Source organism: Loxodonta africana, chromosome 4 (assembly GCF_030014295.1).
Source record: "Loxodonta africana isolate mLoxAfr1 chromosome 4, mLoxAfr1.hap2, whole genome shotgun sequence".
NCBI classification, from domain to species: Eukaryota; Metazoa; Chordata; class Mammalia; order Proboscidea; family Elephantidae; genus Loxodonta; species Loxodonta africana.
Window position 1 is genome coordinate 171,910,621 of NC_087345.1, and position 19,423 is coordinate 171,930,043.

A 19,423-nucleotide genomic window follows, 5' to 3' on the forward strand; every position below is an offset into this window, starting at 1 on the left:
TTTTCTTTTAATTGTGCTCCAAGTTTTAGCTTACAGTTCAAGTCAGTTTCTCATCTTAAACACGCTTTGTTATGTGACCCTAATTGCTCTCCCTACAATGTGACAGCACACTCTTTCTTTGCACCCTGTATTTCCCGTGTCCATTCAACCAGCTCCTGTCCCCCTTTGCCTTCTCATCTTGCCTCTAGACAGGAGCTGCCCACTTAGTCTCATGTATCTACTTAAGCTAAGAAGCACACTCCTCACCAATATCATTTTATGTCTTATAGTCTAACCTTTGTCTGAAAAGTTGGCTTAGGGAATGGTTTTAGTTTTGGGCTAACAGAGAGTCCAGGGGCCATGACCTCTGGGGTCCCTCCAGTCTCAGTCAGACCATTAATAAAAGCAGACAGTGTTTTGTCTCATTTTTTGTGTCCAGTTTATGCCTCAACTGTTAATATATCGTCAAGACCATTGCAAACTTGAGTCTGTCATGAAATATTAGCACATTAATTTTTACTCTCAACATTGTGTCATTTGTAGATTTGACAAGCCTTTTGTGAGGCAGTAAACTTAAACGACCTCAGCTTTTTTCCCCTCCATCAGAGCTTTGTCATCTCTCCATCGCTCTTACCTTCTGCTGTTCAGCCGGAGCTGTCAGTGCTTTATTACGTCTCCCGTCTTCTCAAGCGTGTTGCTTCACCTTTTATCAGTTTTTCTGTCTGTCTAGAACTCAGTCTCTGCTCTTCCCTAACAGTTCAACTGCAGGGATGTACTAGCATAAATGTGCAAAAATATTGTATATAGACGACACTGCAATATTGTTTGTGGTAGTGGAAAACTGTAAACCACCTAAATATTTATCATTTGGGGGTTGGCTCAATAAACTATTAAATACGTAAACAAGAATACGTACTCAACTGTTAAAAAAAGGGGATAAGTATCAACTTGCATTGAATGATGTCCCAAATATGTAAAAATTTTTACCAAGCATGTTGCAGACTAGAATATATAGTGTGATTTTAAGAATTTCACTTGTATAAAACATGTTTATGTATGGAGAGATGCATACATGTTTATTATGTGCCCTGAAAATGTCTGGAAAGATAAGTACCAAACTTAATGGTTGGCTACTATTGGGGGAAGAGTACTGGGGAGGGAGGGATTTATACTTTTACTTCATAAAATTTTATACTTTTTGACTTTAGTTTTACAATAAGCAGTTAGATCTCAGCCTAGACTCAGAGTAAAAAATCAGTCAAGAATACATAGGTGGTAATTACAGCTGTCTCCATGAGTTGGGGGCTAAGGTGGCAGCTGAGAACAACAATTACAACTGTAAAAGTTAGTGAGGTAGTCCATGCTGAGCCTATAGCATAAGAGAAGGAAATAGGGATCCACTGGAAGGAGGTCTGTCAATAGACGGAGATCAAAGTGAATACGAATAGTTCCTGTCCTCAATATGGAAGCCAGGTATGTTAAATACAGACAACATTTCATAGATGTTACAAGTAAGGCAGTACAAAGTAGGAGAGATTAATTCATTCTTAGAGAGCCAGAAATCTTCACAGACCTGAGCAAAATTTGGAGGATAAATGAGAGTTTTCCAGGCAGAAAATGGGAAGATGGGCATTCCAGCTAGAGGGAAGAAGATACAGAAGGTTCATAGGTCTGTGGTCGTATCATGTGTAAAGTGTGTAAGTGAAAAATGCAGAAGGAAATGGTGGAATTTTGACATTTAAGGAGGAGGTGGGACCAAATGACCAATGACATTAAGCCCATGCTGTGGAGTTTTGGCTTGATCTTGAAGGCAGTGGGGAAGCTATGGAACAGGTTTAAACAGGAAAGTCAAAGAAATGACCTTTTTTTTTTAAAGATCATTTTAGAAGTATCCCTTTGACAGCAGTATAGGGAATGACTTGAGAAAGATAAAACTAGAGTGAATGAGACCTGTTTAGGAGGCAAAATATTGGCAGTGATAATAGTCCTAAAATAAGAGCCTGAAGTTAAAGGATTGGCATCTGGGGTGGAGATGAGGGCACATATTTAAGAGAGAGAGTTTCAGTGTGTAGAATAGCCACATAGAAAATATACTTGATACATGTGGCATGTCATTGGAGCCTTGCCTCTAGGTGGATACTAAAGGGCAGAGTTTAGGTCCAGCCAGCTGCTACCGTTACTAATCTCCATTTCTCCTCTCTTGTTCATGAGGCTGTCTAGGAGTTTGTTGAAATCAAGATACAGTGTATTTGGAGTGTGTCCTTGTTCCATCAGTTTTATAACAGTTTGAAAGAAAAATGAGGCCAAAAGCCTCTGCTGATTTCCATAAACATTTTGTATTTGATTTAGTCTCTTTGGAATTTTGCTGAGGGTATTGTATTACTGTCAGACTTGCTAGTTTATAGTTTCTAAAATCTTCCATTTTACAATTTTAAAAGATGAACTGAGTACTTTAACCCACCTGGCTAGAAGTTAAATATCTTGGGGGGAAAATTAGTTACTAAAAGTCAATGTTTGGCTTTAATTATGCTCTTAGAACTTGAATGACTTTTTTCCCCTTATGTTTAGTTCGTGATTTCCTTTGTGGAACCCTGGTGGCACAGTATTTAAGAGCTCGGCTGCTAATCAGAAGATGGGCAGTTCGAATCCACCAGCTGCTCCTTGAAAACCCTATGGGGCAGTTCTACTCTGCCCTGTAGGGTTGCTATGAGTTGGAATTGACAGGAATGGGTTTTATTTCCTTTGTGGTCTTAGATTATTAAAATTTAATTCGAGACTATTATAGCTCTTCTTTTATTCCCTGTGGTTGTAAAATCTCTAACCGCTGGAGTGGTTTTTAAATGAAAAAGAAAAAAATTGCCTTCTATTTCCTTAGTAAAATTATCATGACCTCTTCATTGGCAGCAGTTAAAAAAAAAAAAACTAAAAGTTTTATAAATTCTTTGATTTCCTTTTAGTATAGCATACATTATAGTTGGTGACTGGTTAATTGTTTGAGCCAGATCAAGGCCTTTTACAAAGAGAAACTCCTATAATAACTTGCTCTGATACTTTAAACTTCCAAACTCACTGTCTAATTACACTCAGGTTTGCAGTAATTTCTTTAAGGCTTTGGAATATTACAGTTTGCACAGATTTTGTGTGTGTGTTTATAGAAGTGTTAAACGAGTATTTTTGTTTCCTGATTTTACTTTTAAAAGTTTGGTGGAACTATGTTTTTAACACCATGTATAGTAAATCAAAACAGAGAAAGTAGACATTTCTAAGGATAGTTACAGGCAAATGGTAAAATAAAAATTGAAAGCAGTGTAGCTTAACCCTTATAAATGAAGAGAAGAAAGAAGATAAAATTAGGATGAAATTGGTTTTAGTCACATAAAATCTTTGTATGTGTTATCAGAATATACTTTAAATTTCATATTGTGTGATGGAAATGTATTTGTTTCATTCATAGGCTCTGCAGACAGGAGTCACCAAAAGAGATTCTCTGAGGTGCAAAAAGAAAGACGAGAACAGGCACAACGGACCGTTTTAATAAGCTGCCCAAATAAAATCAGCGAGAAAAAGTTTCTCAAATACTTATCCCAGCATGGCCCTATTAATAACCATTTCTTCTATGAAAGCTATGTAAGTATTTGAAGAACAAGCTAACTTAACATTCATGCTGGTGAAGGATAAAGGTCCCCATTAATTATTTTTGTTCCTTTGTCTCTTCGCAGTGTGGAAAAGTTAGACTTTCTTTTGCTATCCTACATCTTATTTAAATTTTTTTAACGAGTTGCTTTGGACTTGAGGCTAGAAATACTTACAGCAGTACTACAGAATTATAAGTAATTTGTAACGGAAGGATTCTGTTATTTGAATACTTTGGATAGTCCCGTTGTCTCAGAGATAAAGGGGATTTTTGTTTTACATTTTGTTTTAATTGTCTATTTCAGTGTTCCTTTCAGCTTCTCTGGACTAATATCTCTTTATAATATTTGTTTCTTAATCTACTTAATAATGATTAAAATCAGTGCTTGTAGAAATGTATCATTTATAAATGGAAAAAATGAGTATTTTTTACGAATTATGGTAATTGTTCTGAAATAGGAACTAAAATACTATCTTAGATATGTCATTATGAAATGTATTCTGTTTCTGGCACAGGGTCTCCATGCCATTGTAGAATTTTGCCGGAAGGAAAGTGTATCTTCACTGCAGGATGCCACTTACACTCCAAGCACGGGCAAAGAGACTGCAATTCCATTCAGATCACGTTTCTTCAATGTAAAGTTGAAGAATCCATCAACTTCTGAAAAGCCTCCTATACAGTGTAGTAATCAATCGCCTCCTTCGAGCAGGAAGCTTCTTGAGTTACTTTGTTATGCAGAAAGTGTAAGTTTATAGTTGTAATAATTCTCCAGCCTTTAAACATGTCTGTGGGTGTATATTTATATATGTTGTTGTTGGGTGCCATGGAGTTAGTTCCAACTCATAGTGACCTGATGTGCAGCGAAAGAAACACTATCCAGTCCTGCGCCATCCTCCCAGTCGTTGTTACGCTTAACCCCATAGTTGCAGCCACTGTTTCAGTCTATCTCATTGAGGGTCTCCCTCTTTTTCGCTGACCCCCTACCAAGCGTGATGTTCTTCCCCAGGGACTGATGCCTCCTGACAATATGTCCAAAGTCTGTGAGATGTAGTCTTGCCATCCTGGCTTCTAACGAGCCTTCTGGTTGTACTTCTTCCAAGACAGATTTGTTTGTTCTTTTGGCAGTCCATGGTATATTCAGTATTCTTCTGCAGCGCCACAACTCAAAGGCGTTAGTTCTTCTTCGGTCTTCCTTATTCATTGTCCAGCTTTCATGTGCACATGATGCGATTGAAAATGCCATGGCTTGAGTAAGGCTCCTTGGTCTTCAAGGTGACATCGTTGCTTTTCAACACTTTAAAGAGATCTTTTGCAGCCGATTTCCCCAGTGCAATATGTCTTTTGATTTCTTGACTGCTGCTTCCATGGGTATTTATCGTGGATCTAAGTAAAATGAAATCCTTGACAACGTCAGTCTTTTCTCCATTTATCATGATGTTCCTTATTGGTCGAGTTGGAGAATTTTTGTTTGCTTTATGGTCGGGGTAATCCGTATTGGAGGCTGTGGTCTTTGATCTTCATCAGTAAGTGCTTCAAGTCCCCTTTGCTTTCAACATGCAAGGTTGTGTCATCTGCATAATGCAGGTTGTTAATGAGTCTTTCTTCAGTTCTGATGCCTTGTTCTTCTTCTTATAGTTCAACTTCTCAGATTATTTGCTCAGCATACAGATTGAACGTTGTTGTATTGTGTTGTTAGGTGCCGTTGAGTTGGTTCCAACCCATAGCGACTCTATGCACAACAGAACAAAGCACTGCCCAGTCCTGAGCCATCCTTACAATCGTTGTTACGCTTGAGCTCATCGTTGCAGCCACTGTGTCAATCCACCTCTTTGAGGGTCTTCCTCTTTTCCGCTGACCCTGTACTCTGCCGAGCATGATGCCCTTCTCCAGGGACTGATCCCTCTTGACAACATGTCCAAAGTATGTAAGACGCAGTCTCGCCGTCCTTGCTTCTAAGGAGCATTCTGGCCGCACTTCTTCCAAGATAGATTTGTTCGTTCTTTTGACAGTCCATGGTGTATTCAATATTCTTCGCCAACACAATTCAAAGGCGTCAATTCTTCTTCGGTCTTCCTTATTCACTGTCCAGCTTTCACATGCATATGATGCAATTGAAAATACCATGGCTTGGGTCAGGCGCACCTTAGTCTTCAGGGTGACATCTTTGGTCCTCAACACTTTGAAGAGGTCCTTTGCAGTAGGTTTACCCAGTGCAGTGCGTCTTTTGATTTCTTGACTGCTGCTTCTGTGGCTGTTGATTGTGGACCCAAATAAAATGAAATCCTTGACGTCAATCTTTTCTCCATTTATCATGATGTTGCTCATTGGTCCAGTTGTGAGGATTTTTGTTTTCTTCATGTTGAAGTGCAATCCATACTGAAGGCTGTGGTCTTTGATCTTCATTAGCAAGTGCTTCAAGTCCTCTTCACTTTCAGCGAGCAAGGTTGTGCCATCTGCGTAACGCAGGTTGTTAATGAGTCTTCCACCAATCCTGATGCTCCGTTTTCTTCTTCATATAGTCCAGCTTCTCAGATTATTTGTTCAGCATACAGATTAAATAGGCATGGTGAAAGAATACAACCCTAACGCAAACCTCTCCTGACTTTAAACCGATCAGTATCCCCTTGTTCTGTCCGAACCACTGCCTCTCGATCTATGTAAAGGTTCCTCATGAGCACAGTTAAGTGTTCTGGAATTCCCATTCTTCCCAATGCTATCCATAATTTGTTATGATCCACACAGTCGAATGCCTTTGCATAGTCAATAAAACACAGGTAAACATCCTTCTGGTATTCTCTGCTTTCAGCCAGGATCCATCTGACATCAGCAATGATATCTCTGGTTCCACGTCCTCTTCTGAAACTGGACTGAATTTCTGGCAGTTCTCTGTCAGTATACCGCTACAGCCGTTTTTGAATGATCTTCAGCAAAATTTTGCTTGCGTGTGATATTAATGATATTGTTCTATAATTTCCACATTCCGTTGGATCACCTTTCTTGGGAATAGGCATAAGTATGGATCTCTTCCAGTCAGTTGGCCAGGAAGCTGTCTTCGATATTTCCTGGCATAGACAAGTGAGCACCTCCAGTGCTGCATCTCTTTGTTGAAACATCTCAATTGATATTCCATCAATTCCTGGAACCTTGTTTTTTGCCGATGCCTTCAGAGCAGCTTGGACTTCTTCCTTCGGCACCATTGGTTCCTGATCATATGCCACCCTTGAAATAGTTGAACATTAACTAATTCTTTTTGGTATAATGACTCTGTGTATTCCTCCCATCTTCTTTTGATGCCTCCTGCGTTGTTTTAAGATACTCCCCATGGAATCCTTCACTATTGCAACTCGAGGCTTGAATTTTTTCTTCAGTTCTTTCAGCTTGAGAAACGCCGAGTATGTTCTTCCCTTTTGGTTTTCCATCTCTAGCTCTTTTCACATGTTATTATAATACTTTACTTTGTCTTCTGGAGCCGCCCTTTGAAATCTTCTGTTCAGTTTTTTTACTTCATCAATTCTCCCTTTTGCTTTATCTGCTTGACGTTCGAGAGCAAGTTTCAGAGTCTTCTCTGACATCCATCTTGGTCTTTTCTTTCTTTCCTGTCTTTTCAGTGACCTCTTACTTTCTTCATGGATGATGTCCTTGATATCATTTTACAACTTGTCTGGTCTTTGGTCACTAGTGTTCAGTGTGTCAGATCTGTTCTTCAGATGGTCTCTAAATTCAGGTGGAATATACTCAAGGTCATATTTTGGCTCTTGTGGACTTGCTCTGATTTTCTTCAGTTTCAGCTTGAACTTGAATATGAGCAATTGATGGTCTGTTCCACAGTTGGCCCCTGGCCTTGTCCTGACTGATGACACTGAGCTTTTCCATCGTCTCTTTCCACAGATGTAGTCGGTTTGATTTCTGTGTGTTCCATCTGACGTCCCATGTGTATAGTCGCCGTTTATGTTTGTGAAAGAAGGTATTTGCGATGAAGAAGTCGTTGGTCTTGCAAAATTCTATCATTCGATTTCCAGCATTGTTTCTATCACCAAGGCCGTATTTTCCAACTACTGATCCTTCTTCTTTGTTTCCAACTTTCGCATTCCAATCGCCAGTAATTATCAGCACATCTTGATTGCGTGTTTGATGAATTTCAGACTGCAGCAGCTGATAAAAATTTTCTATTTCTTCATCTTTGGCCCTAGTGGTTGGTGTGTAAATTTGAATAATAGTTGTATTAACTGGTCTTCCTTGTAGGCCTATGGATATTATCCTATCACTGACAGCGTTGTACTTCAGGATAGATCTTGAAACATTCTTTTTGACAATGAATGCAACACCATTCCTCTTCAAGTTGTCATTCCCAGCATAGCAGGCTATGTGATTGTCCGATCCAAAATGGCCAATACCAGTCCATTTCAGCTCACTAATGCCTAGGATATCGATGTTTATGCAGTCCGTTTGATTTTTGACGATTACCAGTTTTCCTAGGTTCATACTTCATACTTTCCACGTTCCTGTTATTAATGGATGTTTGCAGCTGTTTCTTCTCATTTTGAATCATCCCACATCAGCAAATGAAGGTCCTGAAAGCTTTACTCCATCCACGTCATTAAGGTCGACTCTACTTTGAGGAAGCAGCTCTTCCCCAGTCATCTTTTGAGTGGCTTCCAACCTGGGGGCTCATCTTCCAGCACTGTATCAGACAGTGTTCTGCTGCTATTCATAAGGTTTACACTGGCTAATGCTTTTCAGAAGTAGACTGCCTGGTCCGTCTTCCTAGTCTGTCTTAGTTTGGAAGCTCAGCTGAAACCTGTCCTCCATGGGTGACCCCGCTGGTATCTGAATACCGGTGGCATAGCTTCCAGCATCACAGCAACACGCAAGCCCCCACGGTACAACAAACCGACAGACTGAATAGGTGTGGTGAAAGGATACAACCCTGATGTACACCTTTCCTGACTTTAAGCCACTCAGTATCCCCTTGTTCTGTTCAAACAACTGCTTGTTGATCTATGTACAGGTTCCTCATGGGCACAATTAAGTGTTCTGGAATTCCTGTTCTTCACAGTGTTATCCATAATTTATTATGATCCACACGTTCGAATGCCTTTGCACAGTCAACAAAAGACAGGTAAGCATCTTTCTGGTATTCTCTGCTTTTAGCCAGGATCCATCTGGCATTAGCAGTGATATCCCTGGTTCCGTGTCCTCTTCTGAATCCAGCTTTAATTTCTGACAGTCTCCTCTTGATATACTGCTGCAGCTGCCTTTGAATGATCTTCAGCAAAATTTTACTTGTATGTAATATTAATGATATTGTTCCATAATTTCCACGTTTGGTGGGATCACCTTTCTTGGGGTTAGGTATAAATATCGATCTCTTCTAGTCAATTGGCCAGGTAGTTGTCTTCCAGATTTCTTGGCATAGTTGAGTGAGCACTTCCAGTGCTGCATCCATTTATTGAAACATCTTTATTGGTATTCCATCAATTCCCAGAGCCTTGTTTTTTGCCAGTGCGTTCAGTGCCCCTTGACCTTCCTCCAGTACCATCAGGTCCTGATCATATGTTACCTCTTGAAGTGGTTCAACGTTGACCAGTTCTTTTTGGTATGGTGACTCTATTCCTTCTATCTTGTTTTGGTGCTTTTTTGCATCACTTTAATATTTTCCCTGTGGAATCCTTCAGTATTGCAACTCAAGGCGTGAATTTTTTCTTAAGTTCTTTTAGCTTGAGAAATGCTGAGCGTGTTCTTCCCATTTGGTTTTCTATCTGTATGTCTTTGCACAGGGCATCGTAATTCTTTACTTTGTCTTCTTAAGCCAACCTTAATTGATCAATTCTTTTACGTAATCATTTCTGCTATGCGGGAACAAAAACTTGAAGAGGAATGGCATTGCATTCGTCACCAAAAAGAACATTTTAAGATATGTCCTGAAGTACAGCACTGTCAGTGATAGAATAATATCCATACGCCTGCAAGGAAGACCAGTTAATATGAATGTTATTCAAATTCGTGTGCCAACCTCTAAGGCCAAAGATGAAGTAATTGAAGATTTTTACCAACTTCTGCAGTCTGAAATTGATCAAACATGCAATCAGGATGTGTTGATAATTACTGGAGATTGGAATGCGAAAGTTGGCAACAAATGAAGAAAGATCAGTAGCTGGAAAATTTGGCCTTGGTGGTAGAAACAATCCCAGAGATCGCATGATAGGATTTTGCAAAACCAAAGACTTCTTCATGGCAAATATTTTTTCGGCAACATGAACGGTGACTATATATGTGGACCTCTCTACATGGAATACACAGGAATCAAATCGACTACATCTGTGGGAAGAGACAATGGAAAAACTCAGTATTAGAACAAGGCCAAGGGCCAAACGCAGAACAGACCATCAATTGCTGATATGCAAGTTCAAGTTGAAATTGAAGAAAATTAGAAACAAGTCGACAAGAGCAAAAGTACAACCTTGAGTATATCCCACCTGAGTTTAGAGACCATCTCAAGAATAGATTTGACGTGTCAAACGGTAATGATTGAAGACCAGGTTAGTTGTGAACTAACATCAAGGGCATCATACATGAAGAAAGCAAGAGGTCGTGAAAAAGACAGGAAAGAAAGAAAAGACCAAAGTGGATGTCAGAAGAGACTCTGGAACTTGCTCTTGAATGTGTATATATGTGTGTGTGTATATATATAAAACCAGAAACCTGTTGCTGTCTGTTTTGACTCATGGCGACCCCATGTTTTACAAAGTAGAACTGCTCCACAGGGTTTTATTGGATGTAATCGTTACAGAAGCAGATTGCCAGGCCTTCCTTCCACAGCACTGCTGGGTGGGTTCAAACAACCAACCTTTAGTAGTTAAGTGCAAATCATTTGTACCACCAAAGAACCTTGTGTATTTATACACACACACACACGTTGTTATTTTATATATTATAAAAATTCTTATTAAAACATTCAAACAATTCAGAATATGTTGCATGAAAACTGTAAGTAACCCTTCCCCACCCAACCCATTTATATTTTTCAGCGGTAACTGTATTCTTCCAAAGTTTTTGGCCTTTGAGCTATTCAGGTTTTCTTTCTCTTGTCAACATATTGACATAGGATTCTACTTTGTATTCTTCTGTACATTTTAACATACCTATTATGGGCTGTATCTCCTCTCTCTGTCCTAGTACTGTTTGCATTTGTCTTGACTTTCTTGCTCAGACTTGTCAAAAATTTAGCTAGTTTAGTCCTTTCACAGAATCAGAGAAAAGTCTCCAAAACAGTGGCACTAAATCTCTAGAAGTAAAATGACAATTATTTTATGTGACTTGTACATTTTCTATATTTTTTGTTTGTTTTTGTTTTGGCCAGCTAGATAGATGATCAGCTGAACACACTCTTGAAGGCATTCCAGATAACAGAGGAGAACGCTAAACTCCGACATCTTACTTGTTCTCTTATTGAAGACATAGCAGCTGCGTATTTTCCATACTGTACAGTCAGACCCTTTGGCTCGTCAGTAAATAGTTTTGGGAAACTAGGGTGTGATTTGGACATGTTTTTGGATTTAGATGAAACTGGAAGACTCCATGCTCAAAAGGTAATTATACTTCCTTAGACCACTGTAATCATTTCAAGTTAAGAAATTAGAAAAGTAAGGGAAATCTTTGGACTTAATAAAATGATAAGCCCTGGTTTCTAAATTTAGTGAACTTTGTGAGTGAAGAATATATATCTATATATATATATGTAGTAAAATGGATATTTCTTCTAAGGGTTCAAAAATTTTCACATTAGTTCAAGATTGCTTATTGTGTTATTCAGATCTGCATCTTAATTTTTTTTTTTTATGTGTGCTAGTTACTGAAATATTTTAAAATCTCATGGTTTTTGGTTTTGTTAATTTCGCTTAAATTTTTTTTAATTTTTGTTTTATTTAAAGACTATGTTGCCTGCATATAGGTATATGATTATTGTATCTTCTTACTGAGTTGTCACATTTATCATTAAATGATGTCCCTCTTTATCTCTGTAATTGCTTTTGATTTAAATTCTATTTTGTCTATTACTGAGATGGCCACTGTACCTCATTTTATAATTCTTTGGGTACTTGTTTTATTCTTCAGCCTGAGCTGAGGGCAGTTAGAAAGAATGTGTTAGATTTTTGTATGTCTTATTGCACTTAGTATAATACCTTATGTACTACAGGCACTAAACAGATCATTGCTAATGAATAAGTGAGTTATTTACAATTAAAACAGTACATTTGACTTTCTTAAATGTTATTAAATGCATGAAAAATGCTTAAATGTAAAATATATAACTTATTACAAGACGATTTTAGTACAAATTTCTAACCTAAAATATTTGCTGTGTCTTTGGCCTTTCCTTAAATTTTCCTTTATCTAATAAGGTGGTAGGGTTTAAGTAACAGAAGTAAAAATAGGTGGCTAAGTTCCAAATACTATTTTCTGTTATCTAAATTATTGCTGGGGGAAAGGTTCCTAACTTCTGCTTTTTCCTAACTAGATGTTGGCATAATACCAGAGTGGTTAGGAAGAATATGCAATAATATTTAAAAAATTTATCTGAAAGTAGGTAGTGTTATAGAATAATAAATATTAATAAGAAATGTATATTGAATTAGATGTCTCTGAAGCTTTCTAATTTTTATTTATTTGATAGAGGAGAGAAATTTTTGAGGATATCTTACCTTTGGTCATAATTGGTATGTTTTTCATTATCTGGATCTTCCAAAATTGCAGTGTTTTATTTCTTTGCAGAGTCCATTTATTTAAGTACCCCCAGGTAGTTCTTGATCTCTTCTTATGTCAGTCAGATTAGGCTAGGTATGTTTTTGTGGCACAATGGTTAAGCTCTCATCTACTAACCAAAAGGTCAGTGGTTTGAGCCCCCGAGTGGCTCTTGGGGGAAAAAGACCAAGAGACCTGCTCCCTTAAAGATAACAGCGACCTATCCTGTAGGGTTGCTGTGAGTCAGAATTGACTGGATGGCACACAGCAACAACGTGCTTTGGTAACAGATAGCCCCCAAATATCAGTGACTTAATTCATCTACTGTTTTTATCTTTCACTGAGGCAAAACAGGTCGGCAGAGATGCTATAAAGGCTGTGTCTTTCAAGCCCCCAGGCTGAGGAAGGCTTCGTTTCCACATGTCCTTCTATCACTTGAGCAGTGGAAAGGCATAATGGAGAAATGAGCCCTGGCCCTTTAAGCTTCTGCTCACATCTCATTGGCCAAAGCAAGACATATGACTGTCTAGCCTCAGCAGGGCAAGACGGTGCTATTGTACCAAGTGCCAGGAAGGCAGATGGGGAATATTTTGTGAACAGCATAATGACTGTAACATTCCTGCTCATAGTTCAGTTTCTCCAGTTTCCTTGTTCTAATTCCATTATTCAGATCAGGTCTACTCTTGTGTCATTTTCACTTCTATCACCTGAATAATTTTATTCTTGTCTCATTTATATTATTTATTTTTTAAATCTTGTTGTCTTCTTTCTTTTGTTTGTTTCTGACACTTTGTGGCTTCTGAGCATGAGTCTAACATTATTCTGCCACCGTTTAGTCAGATACTACTCTCCAAATGTACTTTCTTTTGCCATCTAAGATTATTTGACCCCAAATCTGTTTCTTTCTTTCAAAACCAAACCAAGCCCGTTGCCATCAAGTCAATTCCAACTCGTAGTGACCCTACAGAACAGAGAAGAAGTGCCCCACAGGGTTTCCAAGGCTTGACGTTGGAGTCCTTATGCCACCAGGACTCCTTTTGTTTGGGTTGGACTTAGAGGGTACTTCTCTTTCTTTACTCTTCTGTTAAGGAGCTCCGTACTTTGTTGATTACTCTCATTTGGATTCCTATTTCTCATATAATTTGTGTGCATTTGTATTTTATAGCAGAATGAACTAGGGAAACAAAAGTTACAAAGATGTGTTACAATAAAGGGGCTATCCAGATTTTTAAAATCTTAATGTTTTTAAAGGACACGTCACAGAACCCAGGAGCAGGAGTGCAGATGAGTCTTAGGAATGGGCTAAAATTACGAACCGGAAAACTGTCAAGAACCCAGAAAGTGTTCTTTCGGTCTCTCTCCATGCATCTGCTTCATTAATCTCTTTTCTCTGCCATCATTCCTTTTCGCCCCCATTGATTTTCTTCACTTTTTCATCCCAGTAGTCTAGAATACGCCTGCCCCAAAGCTTCTTAGGTATATAGGCCAACCACATGCAAACACTGTTTGCCGCTGAATCTCAGTTTGAATTTCTAGTATAGATTTCAGGATGAAAGGATGGTTCACTGCTACAGTGCTTTAGATCCGCTGTCCATGCCAGGTCCGCTCTGCTGGACGTAAGGGGGTGGATTTCCAGGTATAAACGTGGCTGTCGAGGCCTTAATCCTTTTAATAGGAAACCGTTCTGAATGAAAGTGTGGTTGTTGTTGTATGTTGTTGAGTCAACTCTGACTCATAACAATCCTCTATGACAGAGTAGAACTGCTTTATAGGGTTTCCTAGGCTGAAATCTTTCATGGGAGTAGGCCGCCAGGTCTTTTCTCCTATGGAGCTGCTGGTGGGTTCGAACTGCTGACGTTTGGGTTAGAATCCAAGCACTTAATGTAATCATTGCACCACCAGGGCTCCCTGTGGTTGAGGGTGAGGAGCCTTATTAAGATAGGTGGTAGTTGTTAGCTACCAGGGAGTCAAGTCAGCCCCCTACTCATGACGACCCCATTCACATCTAAACAAAATCCTGCTGGGTAAAAAAAATTCTTCCAAAAGGTGTCTATCACATACATCATGCTGCAGTGAGTGAAATTCTTTGTGAACTGGCTCATTTATGCAAGTATTTCTTTGGGACAGTTTTCTACAATTTTAGTAGTCAAAGTACCATACATGAAAAGTTTCAATAGATATTGGCAAGTTCTCCAAAGGCAGGTACCAGTTTACACTTCTACCAACAGTGTATGGGAATACATGTTTCCCATACCGACCAGTGCTGGGGCTTTCAGCCTTTTGGTCTTTGCCAGTCTAATACACAATAAACCTCACTGCTGTTTTAGTTTCCAGAAAACATGAGCATCTTTTACTATACTCCTTAGCCATTTTTATTTCTTATGTAAATGTCTTATTCAAGTCTTTTTTTTTTTTTTTTTTTGCCTCTTTTTAATATTGGGTGTTTTGTCCTCTTTATTCAGTTGTAAGAACCCTTTGTAAATTAGGGGAATTAGTCCTTTGTGTGATGTGTATTATTGTCTCACTTTGCCTTTTGTCTCCTTGTGCATGTGTGCTTTGCCCTAAGATAGTTTTAATTTTTATGCAATCATATTTCTTTCGTGGCTCCTGGAATCTTGTGTCATGCTTAAGGAATCCTTCGTTACTCTGAGATTATAAAAATACTCACCCATTGTCTTCTAGCATTTTTCAGATAAAACTTTTTACATTAAAGTCGTTGATCCATGTTGAATTTATTTTGGTTTTAGGGCTAAGTTAGGGATCTGTTGTTGTTGTTAGGTGCCATCGAGTCGGTTCTGACTCATAGCGACCCTGTGCACAACAGAACGAAACACTGCCTGGTCCTGCACCATCCTTACAATCGTTGTTATGCTTGAGCTCATTGTTGCAGCCGCTGTGTCAGTCCACCTTATTGAGGGTCTTCCTCTTTTCCGCTGACCCTGTACTCTGCCAAGCATGATGTCCTTCTCCAGGGACTGATCCCTCCTGACAACATGTCCAAAGTATGTAAGACGCAGTCTCGACATCCTTGCCTCTAAGTTAGGGATCTAGTTTTTATTTATTTATTTATTTATTTATAATGGCCACTTGACTCATTCATTAGTCATTTTTCCCAGTAAATTGCAGGCTTCATTTTATTAAATATTAAATTCTTACATGTAATGAAGTCTACTTATACTGTCTTTTTTTCATCTGTTCATCTGCTGTTCTTGCACCTGTGGGTTTATCACCTCTGTTAAAATTTAACGGCTCATTAGAAAAGGGCAAATGTGTGTTCACTGCATTTATAGAGTAAGTGGTTCTGTATATAATATTGCTTTATGATATACAATATACTGTGGTATGTAAGTTAACTATAAAAAGCCAGTGGTTTTTCAGGTTAATACTCTGTACTCTGGAGAAACAGAAGGCACAACTGCAGACCTTTTACATCTGCTTTCGGCTTTGATTGCACGAAGAATTTTTATTTGGGGGGGTTTTATTTTCCTCAGACATCATTTAGAGCATTCTTTTAGAAAAATTTAATAACTTCCTTTTTACAAAAGCTTCTATTTATAAATGTTTTTATTATTCAGACCTCAGGAAATTTTCTGATGGAGTTTCAAGTGAAAAATGTTCCTTCAGAAAGAATTGCGACGCAGAAGATCCTGTCTGTGTTAGGAGAGTGCCTTGACCACTTCGGCCCTGGCTGTGTGGGTGTACAAAAAATTTTAAATGCTCGATGTCCGCTTGTGAGGTTCTCACACCAGGCCTCCGGATTTCAGTGCGATCTGTCTACTAACAATAGGTATGCTCTCCTAAGCTTATCATCTTAGATGTGAATATTATAAGATATTAGCAGGTCGTCTTGTACAGAAATGGTGGCTTTGGACTCTTAGATATGCTTTAGTAATTCTTTTTATTGTTTCTTTGTTGTATTTTGTTTAATTTGAACACTTGAACACTTGGATTGAAAAGTAGGGAATACTTTCTCTTATATTCTTATACATAATGAATTTTTTGCTGGTCCTAAACAAAATGTTAGAATATTGTGTTAAAATGTTAACATACCTAACTGACATCTCAGGAGAATTGTATTTCATTGTTTTCACTGATGTATCCTGATAGCAGGGTGGAAGTATCTATTTACGTATAACCCTCCAATTTACATACAACCCGTAATTGGGAACCAACCCCTCCAGGAAAGCCTAACGTATTAAAAATTTTAGGTACACACGGTGCTTCGTAATAACAGGTGCTGCTTTGCGACGCGCATCAAAACGTTATTACATTATGTTAAAGATGTTTTAGTGTATCTGGAAGTATTTCTTTAATGTTTTTTTAAGCATGGGAAGGTACACTATATACTAAGACAAACTTTTGACTAACTGATGTTAGACAGGTAGGAACCATACCTAACTGCTCCAGTTTACATACAGATTCGACAGGGCTGCCTATACTTAGAAAATAAAGTACAATGGAAACCCTGGTGGCATAGTGATTAAGAGCTTTGTCTGCCAACCAAAAGGTCAGCAGCACAAATCCACCAGGCGCTCCTTGGAAACTCTATGGGGCAGTTCTGCTCTGTCCTGTAGGGTCACTATGAGTTGGAATCAACTTGATGGGAGTGATTTTTTTTTTTTTTAAACCTTAGCGTAAAGTCTTAGTGATTTCTTGCCAGATTTCAATATAAAAATTTAAACTGCACTTTCTATCATTACATTTTGCTTATAGTATGTAAAGTATGGCAAAATGATGTTTATGTTTGTAATAGTTTTATATTCTTTGTCTTGGGACAAGATTTTGAATTTTTGCTTTCTTCAGGTTTTGATACTGTTACTCTGTTTCTTTATATCAGACACATCTATTTATTTTTCAGCTTAACTTAGGTTTATTTATATTTGTGCAATACTTAATCATTGTGAATTCCTCCTTTACCATTTCTCCTATTCTCTTTAAACCCCGTAAGTAAATGTCCTGGGGTTACTTTAGAGATGGTTTGAATTTGCTCTTTTTAAAGGATTTTGTGCCCTCTGTTGGTTCTTTAAGAAATTACAACGCATGTTTTGATCAGTAGGAACTTGATTTTAAAATATGTCTGATGAATAATTCGTTGGGTTTTCTCATGGAATCCAGACTTTTGGAGCCATTGAGACTGGATGAGTCCCCAAAACTATTGCCTTGAGGTATCCTTTAAACCTTAAACCAAAAATATCCCCGGAGGTCTTTTTTAAACCAAACAGAAGTTTAGCGTAATTAGTAAAGAATGTCTGCCTTGAGCATTGTGTTTTTTTAAAGAACAATCTATATGGGATCAAATTGACAACAGCAACTGGAAAGGTTAGATAGGAAACTTAGAGGACAGTGAGTTTTATGTCATTGGGGGAGGAACAGTTCAGAAAAGGAGAGTGAGAATGGTGGCACAACTCGAATGTTGAATTGTACATGTAGAAGTTGTTGAATTGGTGTATGTTTTGCTATGTATATTTTCAGTAACAATAAGAAAGTAATTCTTTGAATTTGCATTAAAACATGACTAGGAAACATTGAAAATAGGCTCTGAAGTTTGATGTCTTAATAGACACTTGATCTTACCTGGGTTTTCATTTTTAGAAATATTAACCTTAGATAATTTTGTATTTTTTACAAATGTCAGTATTTTAACACATCTTATTTTTTCTTGATAAAATGAGTAGAATGTTTCCCTTTGTTTTTAGGCTAACTTGTCCACAAAAGGACTAGGTAACTGAGGCGTAAAACTAAGATGTAAAGAGTCTCATTTAGAAATGCAGTTAAATCTTTACTGATAATTCTTAAAGAACCTTTATGTAGTTCATTTCACTTGTTATTGAGATCGTGTCTAGAAACTTTGGTTTAAAAATTCTAAATTTTAGAATTACATTGTAATTATCAACATTTAAAACTATGTGTTAATGGTATTGAATGTATTTGGTATTTAACTGTTCACGTAGTAAATACATTATGCTTTTGATTATCTGTTCAGGGTGTTTTGAATACATTCAGGTATAGTAAGAGAATTAGATATGCGCCCAGGCGTACGTTTTATTCTAGTCTTGCATGAGAATTTTGGGGGTTGAAAATTCTTTTGTTTTCTTGAAGGATTGCCTTGAAAAGTTCTGAACTCCTGTATATCTATGGTGCCCTGGACTCACGAGTAAGAGCCTTGGTGTTCAGTATACGATGCTGGGCTCGAGCACGTTCATTAACAAGTAGCATCCCTGGTGCTTGGATTACAAACTTCTCTCTTACAATGATGGTCATCTTTTTTCTCCAGAGAAGATCACCCCCTGTCCTTCCAACTCTAGATTACCTAAAAACCCTAGCAGGTAAGGCCAGATTCAGTCGTCTCTCTGTTTTCTCTTCCTGATGCTTCAAATGGGAGTAATTATCATGTGTTACCAAGTTATGCCTTTATTTTTTAGTTGTATACTTTGTCTTTGTATTTTTAAAGCCTTGTGGATCTAAAATTTAAGTGTTTTTGTAGTAACCACAGGAGGTCATGAGAGCAGATGATTTGTCAAACCGGCCTTTAGAATTTTTGAGAGTTCGGTGTTGTGTCGATTGCAGAGTCATTTACAAAGTTCATGAGACAGCTGGAACCTCACCCTTAGTTGACCAAGTCTTGAATGACCTTGAAAACAACAATTTCCTGGGTGCAGCTTTTGATCGGACCACGTTTTCAGAGATGACTTTATAAATCTGAGCCTGTTTCCAGGCTTGTATTAGAGATGCTGCAGACCGCTCCAGGATGCTTTAAAGACCCTAAATGTGCTTTTTACTTAAAAGTTTAAGCAAGCTTAGGTGAATTATTTTCCAGTTAGCCTACTAATTTAATTTATAAATAAGTTAAAAATCTGGTAGTCTGCTTGAGAAGATACTAAACTGTTTCAGTTCTAAATGATAAAAAGAAGATAATTAAGGGATACACGCCAAGTGTACATATATTCCATCTTCAAGCCATCCTATATATTGCACCAAATAATTCTTTTGAAGTACGTTCCTGAATCCTCCCTGTTTAAAATCACCTTAAAAGCGTTTTTATTCCGAATAGAATACTGCTGTTATATA

The 19,423-nt window shown here is 38.0% G+C and overlaps 1 protein-coding gene across 3 annotated transcripts in view; it reads left to right on the top strand.

Moving 5' to 3' along the window:
• MTPAP (mitochondrial poly(A) polymerase) overlaps positions 1-19,423 on the top strand; it is a 55,557-nt gene that overhangs the window by 12,163 nt on the left and 23,971 nt on the right. For all 3 annotated transcript variants that reach the window (XM_064284970.1, XM_003410698.4, XM_064284971.1), the window contains exons 2-6: positions 3,434-3,606; positions 4,129-4,356; positions 10,978-11,202; positions 15,931-16,142; positions 18,455-18,681. In XM_064284970.1, coding sequence (XP_064141040.1) covers positions 3,434-3,606; positions 4,129-4,356; positions 10,978-11,202; positions 15,931-16,142; positions 18,455-18,681 — 1,065 coding nt within the window. The remainder of the gene's footprint in view (positions 1-3,433; positions 3,607-4,128; positions 4,357-10,977; positions 11,203-15,930; positions 16,143-18,454; positions 18,682-19,423) is intronic.